Below are 19,277 nucleotides of genomic sequence, written 5' to 3'. Positions count from 1 at the left end.
ATCAGCAAGATCATATCCCTCCATCTGTGCCTTAGATGCCATCTTCTCTTGCCACCTCAAGAACCTCCTTTGCCCCATTATCCCTTTATGAACTAGTTCTCCAATCTGAGCGATATGTATTTTTTTAAGGGAAAAAAAAACCCTGTTGTGAATTTCCGGGGATGACTTAAACTTTTTAAATTATAATTTTAAACAAACAGGTATAAGCTCTGTGCTCTATAGCTCTTATATAAGATAAAAACCATTTTATAGGGAACCCCGAGTGGCTCAGGGGTTTAGCCCTGCCTTCAGCCCAGGGCCTGCTCCTGGAGACCAGGGATTGAGACCCACGGGCTCCCTGCAGGGAGCCTGTGTCTCTGCCTCTCTCTCTCTCTCTCTCTCTGTGTGTGTGTCTCTCATGAATAAATAAAATTACAAAAAAATTATAAATTTGAGAGGATCCCTGGGTGGCTCAGTAGTTTAGCGCCGCCTTCAGCCCAGGTCCTAGAGTCCTGGGATGGAGTCCCACATTGGGCTCCCTGAATGGAGCCTGCTTCTCTCCCTCTGCCTGTGTCTCTCCCTCTCCCCTGTGTGTCTTTCATGAATATATAAATAAAAATCTTTTTAAAAAATTAATTAATTTGAATTAAAGTGCAAAGAATATTCAATAGCTGGTATATTTAGAAAAGCACATTTAGAAATTATACAACAAAAAAACTTAGGATATTCAAATGTACATGGTTTAATGAGACAAATGGAACTAAATTGCATCTTGAAAGTTTAAATACTATTAGCCTGCTACTGCTCAGGTTCTTTAGAATTCTTCATGTATATAACCACTTTGGGCCATGGCAGGACTCATTTCCCACTACCTTTTGAAACGCGGTACTCCATAATAACAAGAGAAGTTTAGACTTCCTCTAAGAAATTTGCTGTGGCCCTCTACACCCCAATCTGTTTTCCCTTGGGTATTCCTTAGAACTCTGCATGTTTCATGATACTTACCACTATATGTCATAAAATACCCATGTAGTTTAAGTTGAATCTCCAGCACCTATTCATTGAGATCATAATTTTTTTTTTAGTTTTTATTTATTTATGATAGTCACAGAGAGAGAGAGAGAGAGAGAGAGAGAGAGAGGCAGAGACATAGGCAGGGGGAGAAGCAGGCTCCATGCACCGGGAGCCCGACGTGGGATTCGATCCCGGGTCTCCAGGATCGCGCCCTGGGCCAAAGGCAGGCGCCAAAGCGCTGCGCCACCCAGGGATCCCGAGATCATAATTATATCATTTTTTTACTTGCTATACCATGAGTATATCCCCCATGCGTAACTCTTTGAAAACATGTGTATTAGCATAATATTCATATTTCATGTCATTATTTAACTTTTCCCTGTTGAACATTTAGATTGTTTCCTCCTTCCACTTTCACAAATTTCAGAATTTTTTTTGCGTCCTTTATTTTCTTAGAATAGACTATAATAGTTGAATTCCTGAATCCCGAGGAAGAAACATAATCTAGCAGTTAATGACTTAGGTTCAGTTTTTCTTTGTTGCCTTGTCGGTTGACCATGAAGATGACTAACGCTTCAGTTTCTTTTAGTATAAAGATATTTGTTTCACAGTATGTGAATACTGAGCATAGTGTATGGATAGAACAAGTACTTTGAGAAATGGCCGACTCTCAAATCATTTTGTACTTAGGGAAAAAAATACTTGATGTAGGTATTCGTAAATCACCGATAAAATCGATCAGTGTACATTTCCAACTCGGGGATGAGGACACTTCCTCAAATCATAAGTTTGCGCTGCAAAACGAACCTGCAGGTGATTTCACAACACTGCCACCCATTTGAAGCACTCTAGAACGTCTGCTTGGGAAAACTATAAAAAATGTTTGCAGTTGCCAAAACAGTATGAAAAGCAAAGAAACAATGGAGCGCGTTTACGTTAACACCTAGAGGGCGTTGCTCAAAAGCGTCCCTTTCCCAGCACAAGAGGCCGAGGCCCAGAGGAAAGGGAGAGAAGGGTTAATCTTTTTTTTTTTTTAATTTCTTATTTATTTATTGGAGACGCAGAGAGAGAGCGAGAAGCAGGCCCCATGCAGGGAGCCCGACGCGGGACTCGAACCAGGGTCTCCAGGGTCACGTCCTGGGCTGAAGGCGGCGCTAAACCGCTGAGCCACCGGGGCTGCCCCAGTCCTATAGATTTACCTTTACCTCAAGAAAACCCCAGGCTGAGTGCCTCTAAGGCTTTGGGCACCTGTTGCGCATAGAAACACAGGGTAAAGTGCAAACTGTAAGAAAAAGGGGGAAACAACCACCATCACCACCACCCCAGTGGGTCTCCGCTGTTACTACATTATGCAGCTCCAAGAGTGCCTTTAGGAGACCCTACGCGGTGAAGCTTCAACCACTTAAATTCTTCCGACTCAGACGCCCCCCTGGAAATTTCACCTGGTTGGCCTCTTTCCGTAGTTCTCGCGCGCTCCAGGAAAGCTTCCTCGTCGCCGTGGCAACCCGAGCGGCCACCAATTGCAGCCGAGGATGGGCGGTCACGTGGCCCCTCCCCGCCCGCCTCGCGGAGACAACATGGCGGGTACGGCGAGCCGGAGCTGCGAGGTTTGAATCACACGGCTTGCAGCTCTTGCACGCCTGAGGATGGCGTCTCCGGTTTCGTGTGGCTCGCGTCGCAGCCCGGATGAGTTCCCTGAAGACCCGTCTTCCCAAGAAGATGAGGATTGCGATCGTGAAGACCGGGTCAGCTCCTCGGGTTCCTACTCCTCAGCGAGTAGCGATTACGTGTAAGGGGCTCGAAGAGGGACAGTCCGGTGCATCCTGCGGGGCCGCGGAGCTTCCGCGTGGGGCGGGGCAACCGCCGGAGGCTTAGCGCAGTTGGGATTGTTTGAGGTTCTGTCATAAGTGGGATTTACGTGAGCCACGCGCGCCTGGTGCGGTATGGTGAGCCGCCGTGACGGGCCGGCCTCGGCTTCTGTGGGCCTTTAGGATCGTCCGCCGAGGAGCCTCCCCTCGTGAGGGTTCCGAGGTTCACAAAACGTGCTTAGTCTTCCCTAGCGTTAGGATCTTTTTTTTTTTTTAAATATTTATTTATGATAGAACGATAGAGAGAGGCAGAGACACAGGCAAAGGGAGAAGCAGGCTCCATGCACCGGGAGCGCGACGTGGGATTCGATCCCGGGTCTCCGGGATCGCGCCCTGGGCCAAAGGCAGGCGCCAAACCGCTGCGCCACCCAGGGATCCCCAGGATCTTTGCGATTTTTAGTGCAGGGATACCCTACAGGTTTTACTTATCAACTATTTAAGTCCTATAGATTTTTTTTCCCTTCTGTTATAAAAATGGATAGATTATTGAAAAAAAAAGAAAGAAAAAGGAAATACCCCCCCCCTCCTCCCTTAGTCTTCACATCAAGGACAACTTCTCAAAATCTTGAGGGTATTTCTGCTGTATTTTCCCATACGTTCTCATGGTTTTCTTGTTTTCTGCTGCATGTCATAATGTGATTTTTTTTTAAATACAAAAATGAGTGTTATTTTCCACTTTTTTAATCCTTAATAATAATGCAGAGGTTCCTTTGATTCATAGGACCCAATGCTGCTTCACCTTTGAGGGAATCTATTCCTTACTGCTACGGAATAAGATTTTTTTTTTCTTTTCTTTTTTTTTTTCTTTTTGAATAGTAAATTAGTGGTGGTTTGAAATGAATGAGTAACGGTGAAAAGGTGTAGGTGCCAAAACGTCAACCAATCCCATAATGGACTGCCCACAGGAGTCAGCTTTAGGATGACACTTTAAGTGCATTATTTAGGAGCAATGATTACAAGTATCTAATGTGTTTTCAGGAGTAAAAGTCGCTTGGTAATTACTTTCCCGTAGGAATATGTAAAAAAAAAATTACCATTATCTTTAGCAGGGTAAGGGAGAAGCAGTCACTAATGACTGCTTAGTGTGCTCTAGCTGTTCAGTAAGGACCAATTATATATGATTTTATTTATTTTTAATTTTTAAATTTTATTGGAATTCAGTTTGCCAACATATAGCATAACACCCAATGCTCATCCCATCAAGTGCCCCCCTCAGTGCCTATCACCCAGTCACCCTCACCCCCCCGCCCACCTCCCCTTCCACCACCCCTCCTAGTTCGTTTCCCAGAGTTAGGAGTCTCTCATGTTCTGTCTCCCTTTCTGATATTTCCCACTCATTTTCTCTCCTTTCCCCTTTATTCCCTTTCACTATTTTTTTATATTCCCCAAATGAATGAGACCATATGTTTGTCCTTCTCCGATTGACTTATTTCACTCAGCATAATACCCTCCAGGCCCCTCCACATCGAAGCAAATGGTGGGTATTTGTCGTTTCTAATGGCTGAGTAATATTCCATTGTATACATAGACCACAGCTTCTCTATCCATTCATCTTCCGATGGACACCGAGGCTCCTAACACAGTTTGGCTGTTGTGGACATTGCCGCTATAAACATCGGGGTGCAGGGGTCTCGGTCTTTCACTGCATCTGTATCTTTGGGGTAAATCCCTAGCAGTGCAGTTGCTGGGTCGTAGGGCAGGTCTATTTTTCTTTAACTCTTTGAGGAACCTCCACACAGTTTTCCAGAGTGGCTGCACCAGTTCACATTCCCACCAACAGTGTAAGAGGGTTCCCTTTTCTCCGCATCTTCTCCAACATTTGTGGTTTCCTGCCTTGTTAATTTTCCCCATTCTCACTGGTGTGAGGTGGTATCTCATTGGGGTTTTGATTTGTATTTCCCTGATGGCAAGTGATGCAGAGCATTTTCTCATGTGCGTGTTGGCCATGTCTATGTCTTCCTCTGTGAGATTTCTCTTCATGTTTTTTGCCCATTTCATGATTGGATTGTTTGTTTCTTTGGTGTTGAGTTTAAGAAGTTCTTTATAGATCTTGGAAACTAGCCCTTTATCTGATACGTCATTTGCAAATATCTTCTCCCATTCTGTAGGTTGTCTTTGAGTTTTGTTGACTGTATCCTTTGCTGTGCAAAAGCTTCTTATCTTGATGAAGTCCCAATAGTTCATTTTTGCTTTTGTTTCTCTTGCCTTCATGGATGTATCTTGCAAGAAGTTACTATGGCCAAGTTCAAAAAGGGTGTTGCCTGTGTTCTCCTCTCAGATTTTTATGGAATCTTGTCTCACATTTAGATTTTTCATCCATTTTGAGTTCATCCATTTTGAGTATTTGGTGTAATACTTTGTGTATGGTGTAAGAGAATGGTCCAGCTTCATTCTTCTGCATGTGGATGCCCAGTTTTCCCAGCACCATTTATTGAAGAGACTGTCTTTTTTCCAGTGGATAGTCTTTCCTCCTTTGTCGAATATTAGTTGACCATAAAGTTGAGGGTCCACTTCTGGGTTCTCTATTCTGTTCCATTGATCTATGTGTCTGTTTGTGCCAGTACCACACTGTCTTGATGACCACAGCTTTGTACTACACCTGAAACCTGGCATTGTGATGCCCCCAGCTATGGTTTTCTTTCTTTATTTATTCATGAGAGACAGAGAGAGAGAGGCAGAAACACAGGCAGAGGGAGAAGCAGGCTCCATGCAGGGAGCCCGACGTGGGACTTGATCTGGGGTCTCCAAGGTCATGCCCTGGGCCAAAGGCAGGCACTAAAACGCTGAGCCACCCGGGCTGCCCCCAGGACCGATTATATTCTTGAGGAAGATATCAAGTATTTTGTGTAATTTGTGGTCATTTAAAAAATAATTACAGCGTTATGATGGTTGAGGCACTGAATGGAAAGAATGGGTTGTTACAGGAAGCCTTACTTGGTCTTGCTGTGGGAATCCTAGACCTTGTGAGAATCATCAAGCTCTTGGTTTCTTTCTACATCTTAGAGTCACACACTTTGAGCTGGGAGGGAATCTGTAATTTTCCCGCGGCCACACAGCTCAGTGTTTCAGTGTAGGAATTTAGGAGGCCGGATTGCCAGTGGCGTGTCCTGATTTTAATGGGATGAAGGTAAATGAGCTAGCCCTGTTTCCTAGGAAATGAGCAATCTGAGGACCTTGTTTTAGGAAAACTTGTTATCTCAAAACATTTTAAAATTAAAAGTACATGTAAATATGTATTTTATGTACATGTATAAATATTTATATATATTATATATGTATATATTTTTAAAGGGCATTAAGCTTTCCACGTGAGTCATTTGCTCATTACTTGAGATGTTCCAGTGTCTTTATTCTTCTAATAGTAAAAGTACAGTAAATCTCTGTTGCAAAATGTTTTGCTGGTCTATGTTTCAATTCCTGTCAAGAATTCAGGTTTTGTGTTTGGCCCTTCTTGATGTGTAGGACATGAGAATTGATATGCTGATCTCACCACATTCTATTCTGTTCCTATTTACCTCTCTAACCACAGAGTCACCACTGCAGAAGTGGTCTTCCCAGTTTGGACAAGATTACTTTTTTAAAAGAAAATAAAAAAGATTTTATTTATTTATTTAGAGTATGCACTTGAGCAGGGAGACAGGCAGAGGGAAAATCTCAAGCAGGTTCCTCGCTGAGTGTGGAACCTGACTCGGAGCTTGATCTCAGGACCCTGATATCATGACCTGAGGCAAAACCAAGTGTTGACTCTTAATTGACTGAGCCACCCAGGAGCCCCTGGATAAGATCACTTCTTAATCAAAGGCACACGAATGTAAACTTGATCTTTTTCATCAAAGCTAAGAGATAGGAATTGCCCATTGTTTTTCATTGCTTACACAGAGGTTGTTATTAAGGAAGTAATGCTACTCATTGATTCATATGAAATACTCTGAACTTTCCATGTTTTAGTTAATTATTGGCATAATTTATTATTTCATACATGCTTTGTAACTAAAAACCAGTTTCTGCATGTAATTGTCATTAAGGTGACCATTTTTGAGGTAAAATTACTTTAGAGTACATTCTAGTGAAATACTAGGTTTAATAAGTTTGATTAAGAATATAAGAGGAGGGAAGCCTGGGTTTCTCAGCGGTTGAGCGACTGCCTTTGGCTCAGGCCATGATCCCAGGGTCCTGGGATTGAGTCCCACATTGGGCTACCCGCAAGGAGCCTGCTTCTCCCTCTGCCTGTGTCTCTGCCTCTCCCTCTGATGAATAAATAAATAAAATCAAAAAAAAAAAAAGAATATAAGAGGAAAATAATTTTAGATTAGTGTAGACATTGGCAAGTCCTTGGGGAAACTTCAGGGATAATACCTGTGGATGAGTTGGGTTGAGAATATCATTGACTAGTTTCAGTATTGAAATAATGGAAATCATACATTTACTTGCAATAATGCCAAGTTATCTGCTTTCTGTCATTATAGATGAGTTTGTATTTTCTAGAGTTTTGTAAAAATGGAACAATATGGACTCTCTTTTTTTTTTTTTTGAGTTGGACTCTCTTTTTCTGTCTGACTTTTACTCATAATAATTTTGAAACTTACCCATGTTGTTGCCTATAGGTAGTTCATTGTTTTTAAATTTCTGAATAGATTTCCATTGTATAGGGGCATCTAGGTGCCTCAGAGGTTGAGCGTCTGCCTTTAGCCCAGGGCGTGTTCCTGGGATCCTGGATCGAGTCCCACATTGGGCTCCTTGCAGGGAGCCTGCTTCTCCCTCTGCCAATGTCTCTGCCTCTCTATCTGTGTCTCTCATAAATAAATAAATAAAACTTTAAAAAAAAAATTCCAGGGATCCCTGGGTGGCGCAGGGGTTTGGCGCCTGCCTTTGGCCCAGGGCGCGATCCTGGACACCCGGGATCGAATCCCACGTCGGGCTCCCGGTGCATGGAGCCTGCTTCTCCCTCTGCCTGTGTCTCTGCCTCTCTCTCTCTCTCTCTCTGTGACTATCATAAATAAACAAACATTTAAAAAAAAAAAAATTCCATTGTATGAATGTACCAAAATTTATCCTTCTCTTGGGTTTTAACATGGGAATGATATACTTGAATCAAAATGTTTTGAAGTCCATGATGCCATATACTGTATTAACATCCAATTTAGGATAATTCCTTTTTTCTTCTCCTGTGCTGAACCCTGACTTTTTTCTTTGAATTTCTCTTTTATCAAATTAAATAGATTAAAAATTCAAACAGTATATAAAACTAAGTTTATGATGAAAAATGGCAATTCTTTGCTACTCTTTCTTTTCTACTCCCAAGTCAGCATGTTTGAAGATAATTTATTGTCTTCCCTGTTTCTCCTCTAGCACTGCCTGCCTTACTGACATCACTCTCTCCTTGCTCCCTTGCTCATGTCTTTAGATCTAATAGGTCTCCAGTCTTGTTGACTTCCTTTTCTGATATCCACCCCTCCTTCTTTGTTTCTTCAGAGGCACTGCCTGACTTAAAGCACTTACCTCTCCCAAATAAGAGAGGGGTAGCTTTCTGACTGATCTAGATGGCTCATCTTTTAATTCCAGTCTTTTTTCATACAGTTTGCTTTCTAGAACACAGTTCTAAATCATTTTTCTCTTAGAGAACCTACTACAGAAAGATATAGTGGCAGTTTGGATCAAAAATAGAGTTAAAGGGCAGCTCCGGTGGCTCAGCGGTTTAGCGCCGCCTTCAGCCCAGGGTGTGATCCTGGAGTCCCGGGATCAAGTCCCACATTGGGCTCCCTGTAAGGAGCCTCCTTCTCCCTCTGCCTGTGTCTCTGCCTCCCCCCCTCTCTGTATCTCTCATTAATAAATAAGTTAAAAAACTAGAGTTAAACACATACATAAATAATACCGTGAAACTAAATAAAATGAAGCAAATATCCATGTCCTTCACCAGGTCATCTCTATGATCAGGAAGAGAAGGCTAAGTTATAAAATATATCTAATCATATGTCAGGCTTGATTACTGATGATTGTATTGTGCAGATAATTCAACATTTCAATTATAATGAAATTTCTTTAAAATGTTGCCTCAAGGGCAGCCCGGGTGGCTCAATGGTTTAGCGCCGCCTTCAGCCCAGGGTGTGATCCTGGAGACCCGGGATCGAGTCCCGCGTCGGGCTCCCTTCATGGAGCCTGCTTCTCCCTCTGCCTGTGTCTCTGCCTCTCTCTCTCTCTCTCTCTCTCAAGAATAAATAAATAAAATCTTTAAAAAAAAAAGTTGCCTCATATAAGCATCCTGGTTCAGTGTAATAAGTATTGGATTGAAAGTAGGGGTCAGCCAACCTGTGACCCCTACTCTTAATCCCCACCACTAGTCATATGACCTTAATGTGTCACATGAATTCTAAAAGCATCAGTTTTCACGTGTTAAAATGGGAATGAGAGTGTTTACTTAACTCTGACTTTCATTAACTGAGAGAAGGTTTGCTTAAATCCTAGGAACAGGAAAATTGTGAACAGTTGATGATGAAGAATTGACAGGACAAAGAGGAGATTGATGGTAGAGGTGACATGTATTTGATTTGGAAGAGGGTTAATCCAACCTGATTTTCATTTTCTCCCCAGCTTTATGGAAGTATAACTGACAAAAATTGTATATATTGTATTGTATATATTAAGTTATACAATGTGGTGATTTGATATATACAAACAGTAGTAGATTCTCTAAGAGGAAGGCAAATAATCCTTTTACAGGCTTATTTTGCTTGCCCTGAGGGGTTCAGAATTAGAAGAGTTTTTGGTTATAAATTATCATTTTATGAGATGTCTCTTATAACAAGTTTTCTCATCTTTGTTAGAGGTTTCATAACTTCCTCTGTATCTTCAGTATGAGAATACTACATATTTTAAGGGGCAGTGTAGTTAAAGAGAAAACTAAAGGCTGAATGTACAAGCATTTCTATGAAATCTTTGTGTAGATGACCTAGTAAAGACATGCTTTTCTTTTTTTCTTAATTCAAAATTATTTTTTCTGAACAATTTGAAATATATGGGAAAGAAGGAAGAAGGCTCCTATATATTTCTCATCAAATACATGGCTTTTTTTTTTTTTTAAGATTTATTTATTTATTTATTCATGATAGAGAGAGAGAGAGAGACAGGCAGAGGGAGAAGCAGGCTCCATGCCAGGAGCCCGACGTGGGACTCGATTCCGGGACCCCAGGATCGCGCCCTGGGCCAAAGGCAGGCGTTAAACCGCTGAGCCACCCAGGGATCCCCTACATGGATTTTCTTTAAGATTTTATTTATTTATTCATGAGAGACACACAGAGAGAGGCAGAGACATAGGCAGAGGGAGAAGCAGGCTCCATACAGGAACCTGACGTGGGACTCGATCCCGGGTCTCCAGGATCACGCCCTGGGCCAAAGGCAGGCGCTAACCCACTGAGCCACCCAGGGATCCTATGGCTTTTCTTTAACATGAAAACTATCTTCCTGGTATTGATTGAGAAGTTTTATGGGTCTTCATTAATTCTTTTATTTTAAAGTTTAAGTAATAGGATAACTCTGTTAGGGAGTGAAACTACTCTATGTGAAAATATAATGGTGGATGATACATGTCATTATGCATTTACCTAAACTCATACTTAAACCTATACCACCAAGAGTTAACTATAATTTAAACTATAGATTTGGGTTGATTATAATATATGACTATAGGTTTATCCAGCATAACAAATGAATCACTCTGGTGGGGGATGTTGATAATGGAGGAGGCCATGTATGTGGGAAAAAGGGAGTATATTGGAAATCTCTGCCTTCAGCTCAATTTTACTGTGAACATAAAACTGTTCTGAATACACACACACACACACACACACACACACACTAAATCATTTTTCTATAGTACTCAAAAGCTCAGTGGCCTCCCAAATAAATTCCAAATTCCTTAGGATGATTTTTCAAGCTGTTTTAGATCTGCCCCTAGTCTTTCTGATCTCATCTTTGATAATCTTACTTCTTTAAAGCCTTCTTTATTCCTACTTGTCTTACCTCAGGCTGCTATTTTAAAAATAGCATAGGACATCTAGGTGGGTCAATTAAGTGTCTGACTCTTGATTTTGGCTAAGGTCATGATCTCAGGGTTGTGAGATCAAGCCCCACATTAGGCTCTGGACTGGGTGTAGAGTCTGCTTAAGATTCTCTCCACCCCCCCCCCGCCCACACTATCTTTCTCAAAATAAATATATACATGAAAAAATTTAAAAATTGCATAGACTGAGTAGCTTATAAACAACAGAAATTTATTTCTGAAGGCTGGTAGTCCAAGATCACTGTACTAGCATGGTCAGGTTCTTGTGAAAATCCTCCTCCAGGTTACAGCTTGCTGATTTCTCTTTGTATCTTCACATGGCAGAGAGCAGGACGAACAAGCAAACTTTCTCATGACCCTTATGAGGGCACTAATTCCATTCATGAGGTCTCCATGCTCGTGGCCTCATCTAATCCTAATTACTTCCCAAAGGTCCCATCTCCTAATACCATCACACTGAGCAGTAGGGTTTCAACATTCACATTTTAGGGGGACACAAACATTCAGTGCATAACGTTACTACACTGAAATACACACCCATTCTCATACCTCTTGTGTACTTTCACACCTATATTTGTACATACTTTGTTCTCTCTGAAATGCCCCTTCTTCCTGTCTTGTGAAAATCATTCGATGTCCCACTTAAGTGCTACCTTCTCCTGCAACCTTTTTTGATCCTTCTTAGACTTAATTTCTCCAAATTCAACTCTCCTATAGCAGTTTTTGTACTTCATCTTGAGTACTTGCATTTTAGCTAGGTGATGAGCCCTGTGTCCATCTGACACCTTTAAAAGTACAAAAATGCCCTATCACACAATGTTTTTCTGGTCTATGATTTCAGTTCTGCCAGGGTCAAATCTTATCCCTAACCTAGTGATATGTAAACATGCTCCATTTAGCTGAAGATTCAGCTAAGGAGGTAAGGAGGTAAGGAATGTGGTCCTGGAAGTGGGGTCATTATTAACATAGTTCCAATGGAGATGTGTTCCAGATGTAAATATTTATTTCCTGCAATGAGTACCCAGTAGTTTACTGACTGATCCCTTCCTTTTCTCTAACATGCTTCATATTTGTTCCACTGGTGACTGTGGCTAGGCTAGAAAGAACACCAGCCCATCCCCACCCCTCCCCTCAAGCTGCTATAACATCTAGCATAGACTTTGACCAATCAAAAGACTTCGAGGATGAAAATTAGATATTGCTGGTAGAGCACAGAAAAGCAAACATAGAAAAACATTGGGGAGACCAGTGATGAGCAAATATCGGATAGAATCCATATTCATCTGTTATGATACTTTTATGGTGTGTGGTTTTTCTCTTCCTAGAATTGTCAGGCTGTACATATTAGCACCATGTAACTATGTGTTTTGGTTACTTTGGTACTTTTGCTCACTAAAAAGGAAAAAAATACACTGTAACAGGTTTGGAGTAGTAGCAAAAGTCTGTTTTTCTTAAAGAAATCAACCAGCAGGTCTGGCTATTTAGAACTTTTCTTTTAGATACCAAGAAAATACTAATACCATTTCAATTGCTAAAACGTGCTGACAATGTAAATAAAGACCTGAGAGGGCAGCCTGGGTGGCTCAGCAGTTTAGCGCTGCCTTTGGCCCAGGACCTGATCCTGGAGTCCTGCGTCGGGCTCCCTGCATAGAGCCTGCTTCTCTCTCTGCCTGTGTCTCTGCCTCTCTCTCTCTCTCTGTCTCTCATGAATAAATGTATAAAATCTTTTAAAAAAACCCAAAAAAGACCTGAGAGATTCAGTAATTTAGAAGAAAAAACATTATAGTGTATAATTCTTGAATATGGATTGAGAAACTTATTAGCATTGTCTGAAGTTTATTTTCTTTAATATAGTTACGTCACCGTTTATGTAAGTGAATTTGGTTATTTGCAAATTAGCAAATCTTTCTTTGGGAAGGACTCTGCTCATGTTTACTACAGCAGTTAGAGCCTTGAAAACCAATTAAAAGTGTCCTCAAACTTTGCAAGTAGACAATAAATATACAGAGAAAAGTAGAATAAACAAAATAACCTCATCAAAAGACATTTACACAATGACAGCTTTGCAGTTTGTACCGTAGGATCTCAGAAAAGAGATGCTCAACATCACTCATCATCAGTGAAATACCAATCAAAACTACAATGAAATACTACCGCACACCTGTCAAAATGGTTAAAATTAACAACACAGGAAACAAAGATGTTAGCAAGGATGCAGAGAAAGGGAAATCCTTTTACACTGCTGATGGGAACAGAAGCTGGGTAAGCCACTGTGGAAAAATATGGAGGTTCCTCAAAAGTTAAAAATAAGAGCTACCAAAACTAGAAAGAACCCATCAAAAAGAAGAATTAAAGACCAATATCTCTGCAAAAATTCTCACCAAGATACTAGCCAATAGGATCTAACAGTATATTATGAGGACTATTCACCACAACCAAGTGGGATTTATCCACGGGATGCAAGTGTGGTTCAACATTCGTAAAACAATCAATGTGATAGATCACATCAATAACAGACAATGGACTATTACTGAGCCATGAGGAAGGACGAATAATTACCATTTGCTTTAATGTGGAACTGGAGGGTATTATGCTGAGTGAAATAGGTTAATCAGAGAAGGACAATCATCATATGGTTTCACTCATATGGGGAATATAAGAAATAGTGAATTCAGTATTCCTGAAAGATTCCTTATTCCTACTCCAGATGATTAATTCCTATTTAGATTAAGCATCAAGTACACAAATGATTAAAGTGTTAAAAAGTTTAACAGAGTTGTAAAGATTGTACTCTCAAGTTAGTTCTACTAGAAAGAGATGTATTAAAAACACAACCTTTCATTACAACTATTATTAATAACACATTAAAGAAATTAATATTATATGTTGATACTCCTGCTCCAGGAGATGGAGCTTAATCTTTCTTCCCCTTTAATGTGAACTAGATTTAGTGATGCACTCTCAAAGAACAGAGTATGGGAAGTGAGAGTAGTAGTTTGGCTATTGTGGACACTGCTGCTATGAACATTGGGGTACAGGTGCCCCTTTGTTTCACTATATCTGTATCTTTGGGGTAAATACCTAGTAGTGCAATTGCTGGGTCATAGAGTAGCTCTATTTTTAACTTCTTGAGGAACCTCCACACTGTTTTGCAGGGTGGCTGTACCAGCTTGCATTCCCACCAACAGTGCAAGAGGGTTCCCCTTGCTCCACATCCTTGCCAGTATTTGTTGTTTCCTGTCTTGTTAATTTTAGCCATTCTCACTGGTGTAAAGTGGCATCTCGTTGTGGTTTTGATTTGTATTTACCTGATGGCAAGTGATATGGAATATTTTTTCATGTGTTTGTTGGCTGTGTGTAGGTCTTCTTTGGGAAGTGTCTGTTCATGTCTTCTGCCCATTTCATGACTGGATCATTTGTTCCTTGGGTGTTGAGTTTGATAAGTTCTTTAAAGATCTTGGATACTAGCCCTTTATCTGATATCATTTGCAAATATCTTCTCCCATTCTGTAGGGTTGTCTTTTAGTTTTGTTGATTACTTCTTTTGCTTGTGCAGAAGCTTTTTATCTTGAAGTCTCAATAGTTCATTTTTGCTTTTGTTTCCCTAGCCTTCATAGATGTGTCTTGCAAGAAGTTGCTATGGCCAGGGTCAAAAAGGTTGTTGCCTGTGTTCTCCTCCAGGATTTTGATGGATTCTTGTCTCACATTTAGATCTTTCAACCATTTTGAGTTTATCTTTGTGCGTGGTATAAGAGAATGGTCCAGTTTTGTTCTGCCTGTGGCTGTCCAATTTTCCCAACACCATTTATTGAAGAAGCTGTCTTTTTTCCATTGGATATTCTTTCCTGCTTTGTCACAGATAAGTTGACCATAGAGTTGAGGGCCCATTTCTGGGTTCTCTATTCCATTCTATTGATTTATGTGTCTGTTTTGTGCCAGTACTGTCTTGATGATCATAGCTTTGTAATACAGCTTGAAGTTAGGCATTGTGATGCCCCCAGCTTTGGTTTTCTTTTTCAACATTCCCTGGCTTCAGGGTCTTTTCTGGTTCCATACAAATCTTAGGATTATTTGTTCCAATTCTATGAAGAAAGTCCATGGTATTTTGATAGGGATTGCATTGAATGTGTAAATTGCTCTGGGTAGCACAAGCATTTTCACAATATTTTTTCTTCCAATCCATGAGCATGGGATGTTTTTCCATCTCTTTACATCTTCCTCGATTTCTTTTATAAGTGTTCTGTAACTTTTACAATATAGATCCTTTAACTCTTTGGTTAGGTTTATTCCTAGGTATCTTATGGTTTTGGATGCAATTGTAAATAGAATTGATTCCTTAATTTCTCTTTTTTCAGTTTCATTGTTAGTGGATAGAAATGCCGCTGATTTCTGTGCATTGATTTTGTACCCTGCCACATTGCTGAATTGTTGTATGAGTTCTAGCAATCTTGGGGTGGAGTCTTTGGGGTTTTCTGTATACAGTATCATGTCATCTGTGAAGAGAGAGAGTTTGACTTCTTTGTCAATTTAAATGCCTTTTATTTCTTTTTGTTGTCTGATTACTAGGACTTCTAGTACTATGTTGAATAGCAGTGGTGAGAGTGGACACCCCTGTCGTGTTCCTGATCATAGGGGAAAGGCTCTCAGTTTTTCCCCATTGAGAATGATATTTGCTGTGGGCTTTTAATAAATGGCTTTTATGATATTGAGAAATGTTCACTCTATCCCTACAGTTTGAAGAGTTTTAATCAGGAATTGGTTTTGTATTTTTTCAAATGCTTTCTCTGCATCTGATGAGAGGATCATACGATTCTTGACTTTTCTGTTATTGATGTGATCTATCACATTGATTGTTTTACGAATGTTGAACCACACTTGCATCCCGTGGATAAATCCCACTTGGTTGTGGTGAATAGTCCTCATAATATACTGTTAGATCCTATTGGCTAGTATCTTGGTGAGAATTTTTGCAGAGATATTGGTCTTTAATTCTTCTTTTTGATGGGTTCTTTCTAGTTTTGGTAGCTCTTATTTTTAACTTTTGAGGAACCTCCATATTTTTCCACAGTGGCTTACCCAGCTTCTGTTCCCATCAGCAGTGTAAAAGGATTTCCCTTTCTCTGCATCCTTGCTAACATCTTTGTTTCCTGTGTTGTTAATTTTAACCATTTTGACAGGTGTGCGGTAGTATTTCATTGTAGTTTTGATTGGTATTTCACTGATGATGAGTGATGTTGAGCATCTTTTCATGTGTCTGTTGGCCATCTATGTCGTCTTTGATGAAATGTATGAAATGTCTTTGATGTATGTCTATTCATGTCTTCTGCCCATTTCTTAACTGGATTATTAGTTTTTTGGGTGTTGAGTTTGATAAGTTCTTTTTTTTTTTAAGATTTTATTTATTTATTCATGAGAGACACACAGAGAGAGAGGCAGAGACACAGGCAGAGGGAGAAGCAGGCTCCATGCAGGGAGCCTGACATGGGACTCAATCCTGGGTCTCCAGTATCATGCCTTGGGCTGAAGGCGGCGCTAAACCACTGAGTCACCCGGGCTGCCCTGATAAATTCTAAATATATTTTGGATACTAATCCTTTATCAGATACATCATTTGCAAATATCTTCTCCTATTCCATAGGTTGCCTTTGGTTTCCTTTGCTGTGCAGAAGATTTTTATTTTGATGTCGTCCCAATAGTTCATTTTTGCTTTTGTTTCTCTTGCTGAGCTCAGGGACCCTACCTAGAAAAAGTTACTATAGCCAATGTTAAGATAAGTTACTGCCTGTGTTCTCTTCTAGGATTTTTAAGGTTTCAGTTCTCACATTTATGTCTTTCATTCATTTTGACTTTATTTTTGTGTATGGTATAAGAAAGTGGTCCAGTTTCATTTTTCTTCATGTTCCTGTCCAGTTTTCCCAGCACCATTTGTTGAAGAGACTATTTTTTTTTCTACTGGATATCTTTTCTGCTTTGTCAAAGATTAGTTGGCTTTATAGTTGTGAATCCATTTCTGGGTTTTCTATTCTATTCCATTTACCTACATGTCTGTTTTTGTGCTAGTACCATACTGATTACTACAGCTTGTAATATAACTTGAAGTCTGGAATTGTGATGTATCCAGCTTTCCTTTTTTTTTTTCTTTTTATGATTTTTTTATTTATTCATGAGCGAGAGGCAGAGACATAGGCAGAGGGAGAAGCAGGCTCTCCATGAGGAGCCTGATGCAGGACTCTATCCTGGATCCTGACCTGAGCCAAAGGCAGACACTCAACCACTGAGCCACGCAGGTGCCCCTGTTTTTCTTTTTTGTGGTTCCATACAAATTTTAGGATTGATTATTCTAACTCTGTGAAAAATGCTGGTAGTAATTTGATAAGGATTACATTAAACGTGTAGATTGTTTTGGGTGGTAGTAGACATTTTAACAATATTTGTTCTTCCAATCCATGAGCATGGAATATTTTTCCATTTCTTTGTGTCATCTTTAATTTCTTTCATACATGTTTATAGTTTTCAAAATACAGATCTGTTACCTCTTTGGTTAGGTTTATTTGTAGATATCTTATGATTTGGGGTATAATTATAAATGGTATTGATTCCTTAACTTCTCCTTCTGCTGCTTCGTTATTTTAGAGAAATGCAACAGATTTCTGAATGTTGATTTTGTATTCTGCAACTTTATTGAATTGGTGTATCAGTTGTAGCAGTTTTTTGGTTGAGTTTTTTGGATTTTCTCTACAGAGTATGATGTCATCTGCAAATATTAAAGGTTTTACTTCTTCCTTGTGGATTTGGATGTTGATTTTTATTTCTTTTTGTTGTCTGATTGCTGAGGCTTGGACTTCCTGTACTATGTTAAGTAACAGTGGTGAGAGTGGACATCCCTGTCTTGTTCCTGATTATAGAGGAAAGCTCTCAGTTTTTCCCCTTTGAGGATGACAGTAGTTGTGGGTTTTTTATATGTGGCTTTTATGATGTTGAGGTATGTTCCAGACTAGCTTTAGTTGTCCACATGGGCATGGAGACAGTCCTTCAAGGCCTCTGCTTATGCTGTTCCTTCTGCTTGGAGTTGTCTTTTCTCTTTCAGCTCCCTATATCCCCATCACCAACCACCTACTCTTTTAAAACTTACTTCTGAAAAAAACAAAACAAAACAAAACAAAACAAACTTCTGTGTCTCCTCTGCCAGAAATTCTCCCTGCCCTGATCCTCAATCCCAGGATAAACTAGATGACCTCTGTCTTTCATTTACCATATGTATTGTTGTGAATTCTTTCTCACTTTCTCTTCTCCACTAGACAGGGGAAGGAACTGATGTTTTTTAATCATTACAATTCTAGTACTTTCCAAGTGCCCTGCACTGTTCATTTGCTCCATGATTGAATGCCCTGTGCCTGCTCCCTGCAAGCTGAAAATATCTTTAAGTCAAAAAATGGTTTCCCATTCAAATTTTAAAGATTAAAAGAGTGAGATTATAAAGCAAATAATTTCATTCAGTGTTTAAACTGATATATATCTTCATATGTAATTATGTGTAATCATGATATGTACATTGTACCATTTTAAATCATGGTACATAGTTATCTAGATTGGAAATATTTAGATTCTTCAGAGTAAATACTAATTTCTGTGGGTACAGATAGATATGGTTGAAACATCTGATAAATGGTTAAAACCTGATGCTAAATGGTGCTAAAATAATGCCACAATTAGGAACCAATAAGTGCCAAAGAAATGTTAGTTTTATATATGGGGCTGGATATTCCTTTTTTTTTTTTTAATATTTTATTTATCCATTCATAGAGACACAGAGAGAGAGAGAGGCAGGGGCACAGGCAGAGTGAGAAGCAGGCTCCACGCAGGGAGCCCGATGCGGGACTCGATCCAGGGTCCCCTGGATCAAACCCCGGGCTGCAGGCGGCGCCAAACCGCTGCACCACCGGGGCTGCCCTGGATATGCCTTTTTTTAAACCATTAATATATAGTTAAAAATTCCCAACCACAGATGAGATCAGTAGTTAGTTTCAGAGTTGAGTAATAGAGTAATACATTTTTTAAAAGTAATTTTCACAACTTTTAGAGCGAAGTTGACTTTTTTTTAGAGAGTAATAGAGTGTGCACAGGTTTGGGTGGTAGAGGGGAGGAGCACAGGAGAGGGAGAGAGAGAGAATCTTAAGGAGGCTCCATCCCAATGCAAAAAGCCCCACAACTGGACAGAGTCCAACACGGGGTTGGATCTCACAACCCTGAGATCATGACCTGAGCCAAATTCAAGTGGTGGACGCTTAAGCAACTGAGTCACCCAGGTGCTCCTAGAGAAATAGTTGACTTTTAAGTTAAAAGAATAAGAGTTGCTAATA

General features: G+C 40.1%; 1 protein-coding gene and 1 long non-coding RNA gene across 5 annotated transcripts in view; one reads left to right on the top strand and one right to left on the bottom strand.

The window, feature by feature from the left end:
* Positions 1-2,015: 2,015 nt before the first annotated feature.
* On the bottom strand, positions 2,016-2,570 carry LOC125753039 (uncharacterized). Its single transcript, XR_007403885.1, has 2 exons — positions 2,436-2,570; positions 2,016-2,275 (listed from the first exon to the last, which is right to left on the bottom strand). It is a non-coding gene; the product is annotated as an uncharacterized LOC125753039 (long non-coding RNA).
* INTU (inturned planar cell polarity protein) overlaps positions 2,530-19,277 on the top strand; it is an 83,339-nt gene continuing 66,591 nt past the window's right edge. For 3 of the 4 annotated variants that reach the window (XM_025420561.3, XM_025420562.3, XM_025420560.3), the window contains exon 1: positions 2,530-2,782. In XM_025420561.3, the coding sequence (XP_025276346.1) occupies positions 2,640-2,782 (143 nt within the window). In that variant the 5' untranslated portion in view covers positions 2,530-2,639. The remainder of the gene's footprint in view (positions 2,783-19,277) is intronic. The other variant, XM_025420563.3, reaches the window with a different exon arrangement.

This window comes from Canis lupus, chromosome 19 (genome assembly GCF_003254725.2).
Source record: "Canis lupus dingo isolate Sandy chromosome 19, ASM325472v2, whole genome shotgun sequence".
NCBI classification, from domain to species: Eukaryota; Metazoa; Chordata; class Mammalia; order Carnivora; family Canidae; genus Canis; species Canis lupus.
The sequence above is the reverse complement of the archived record's forward strand: the minus strand, read 5'-3'. Positions and strand labels throughout refer to the sequence as shown.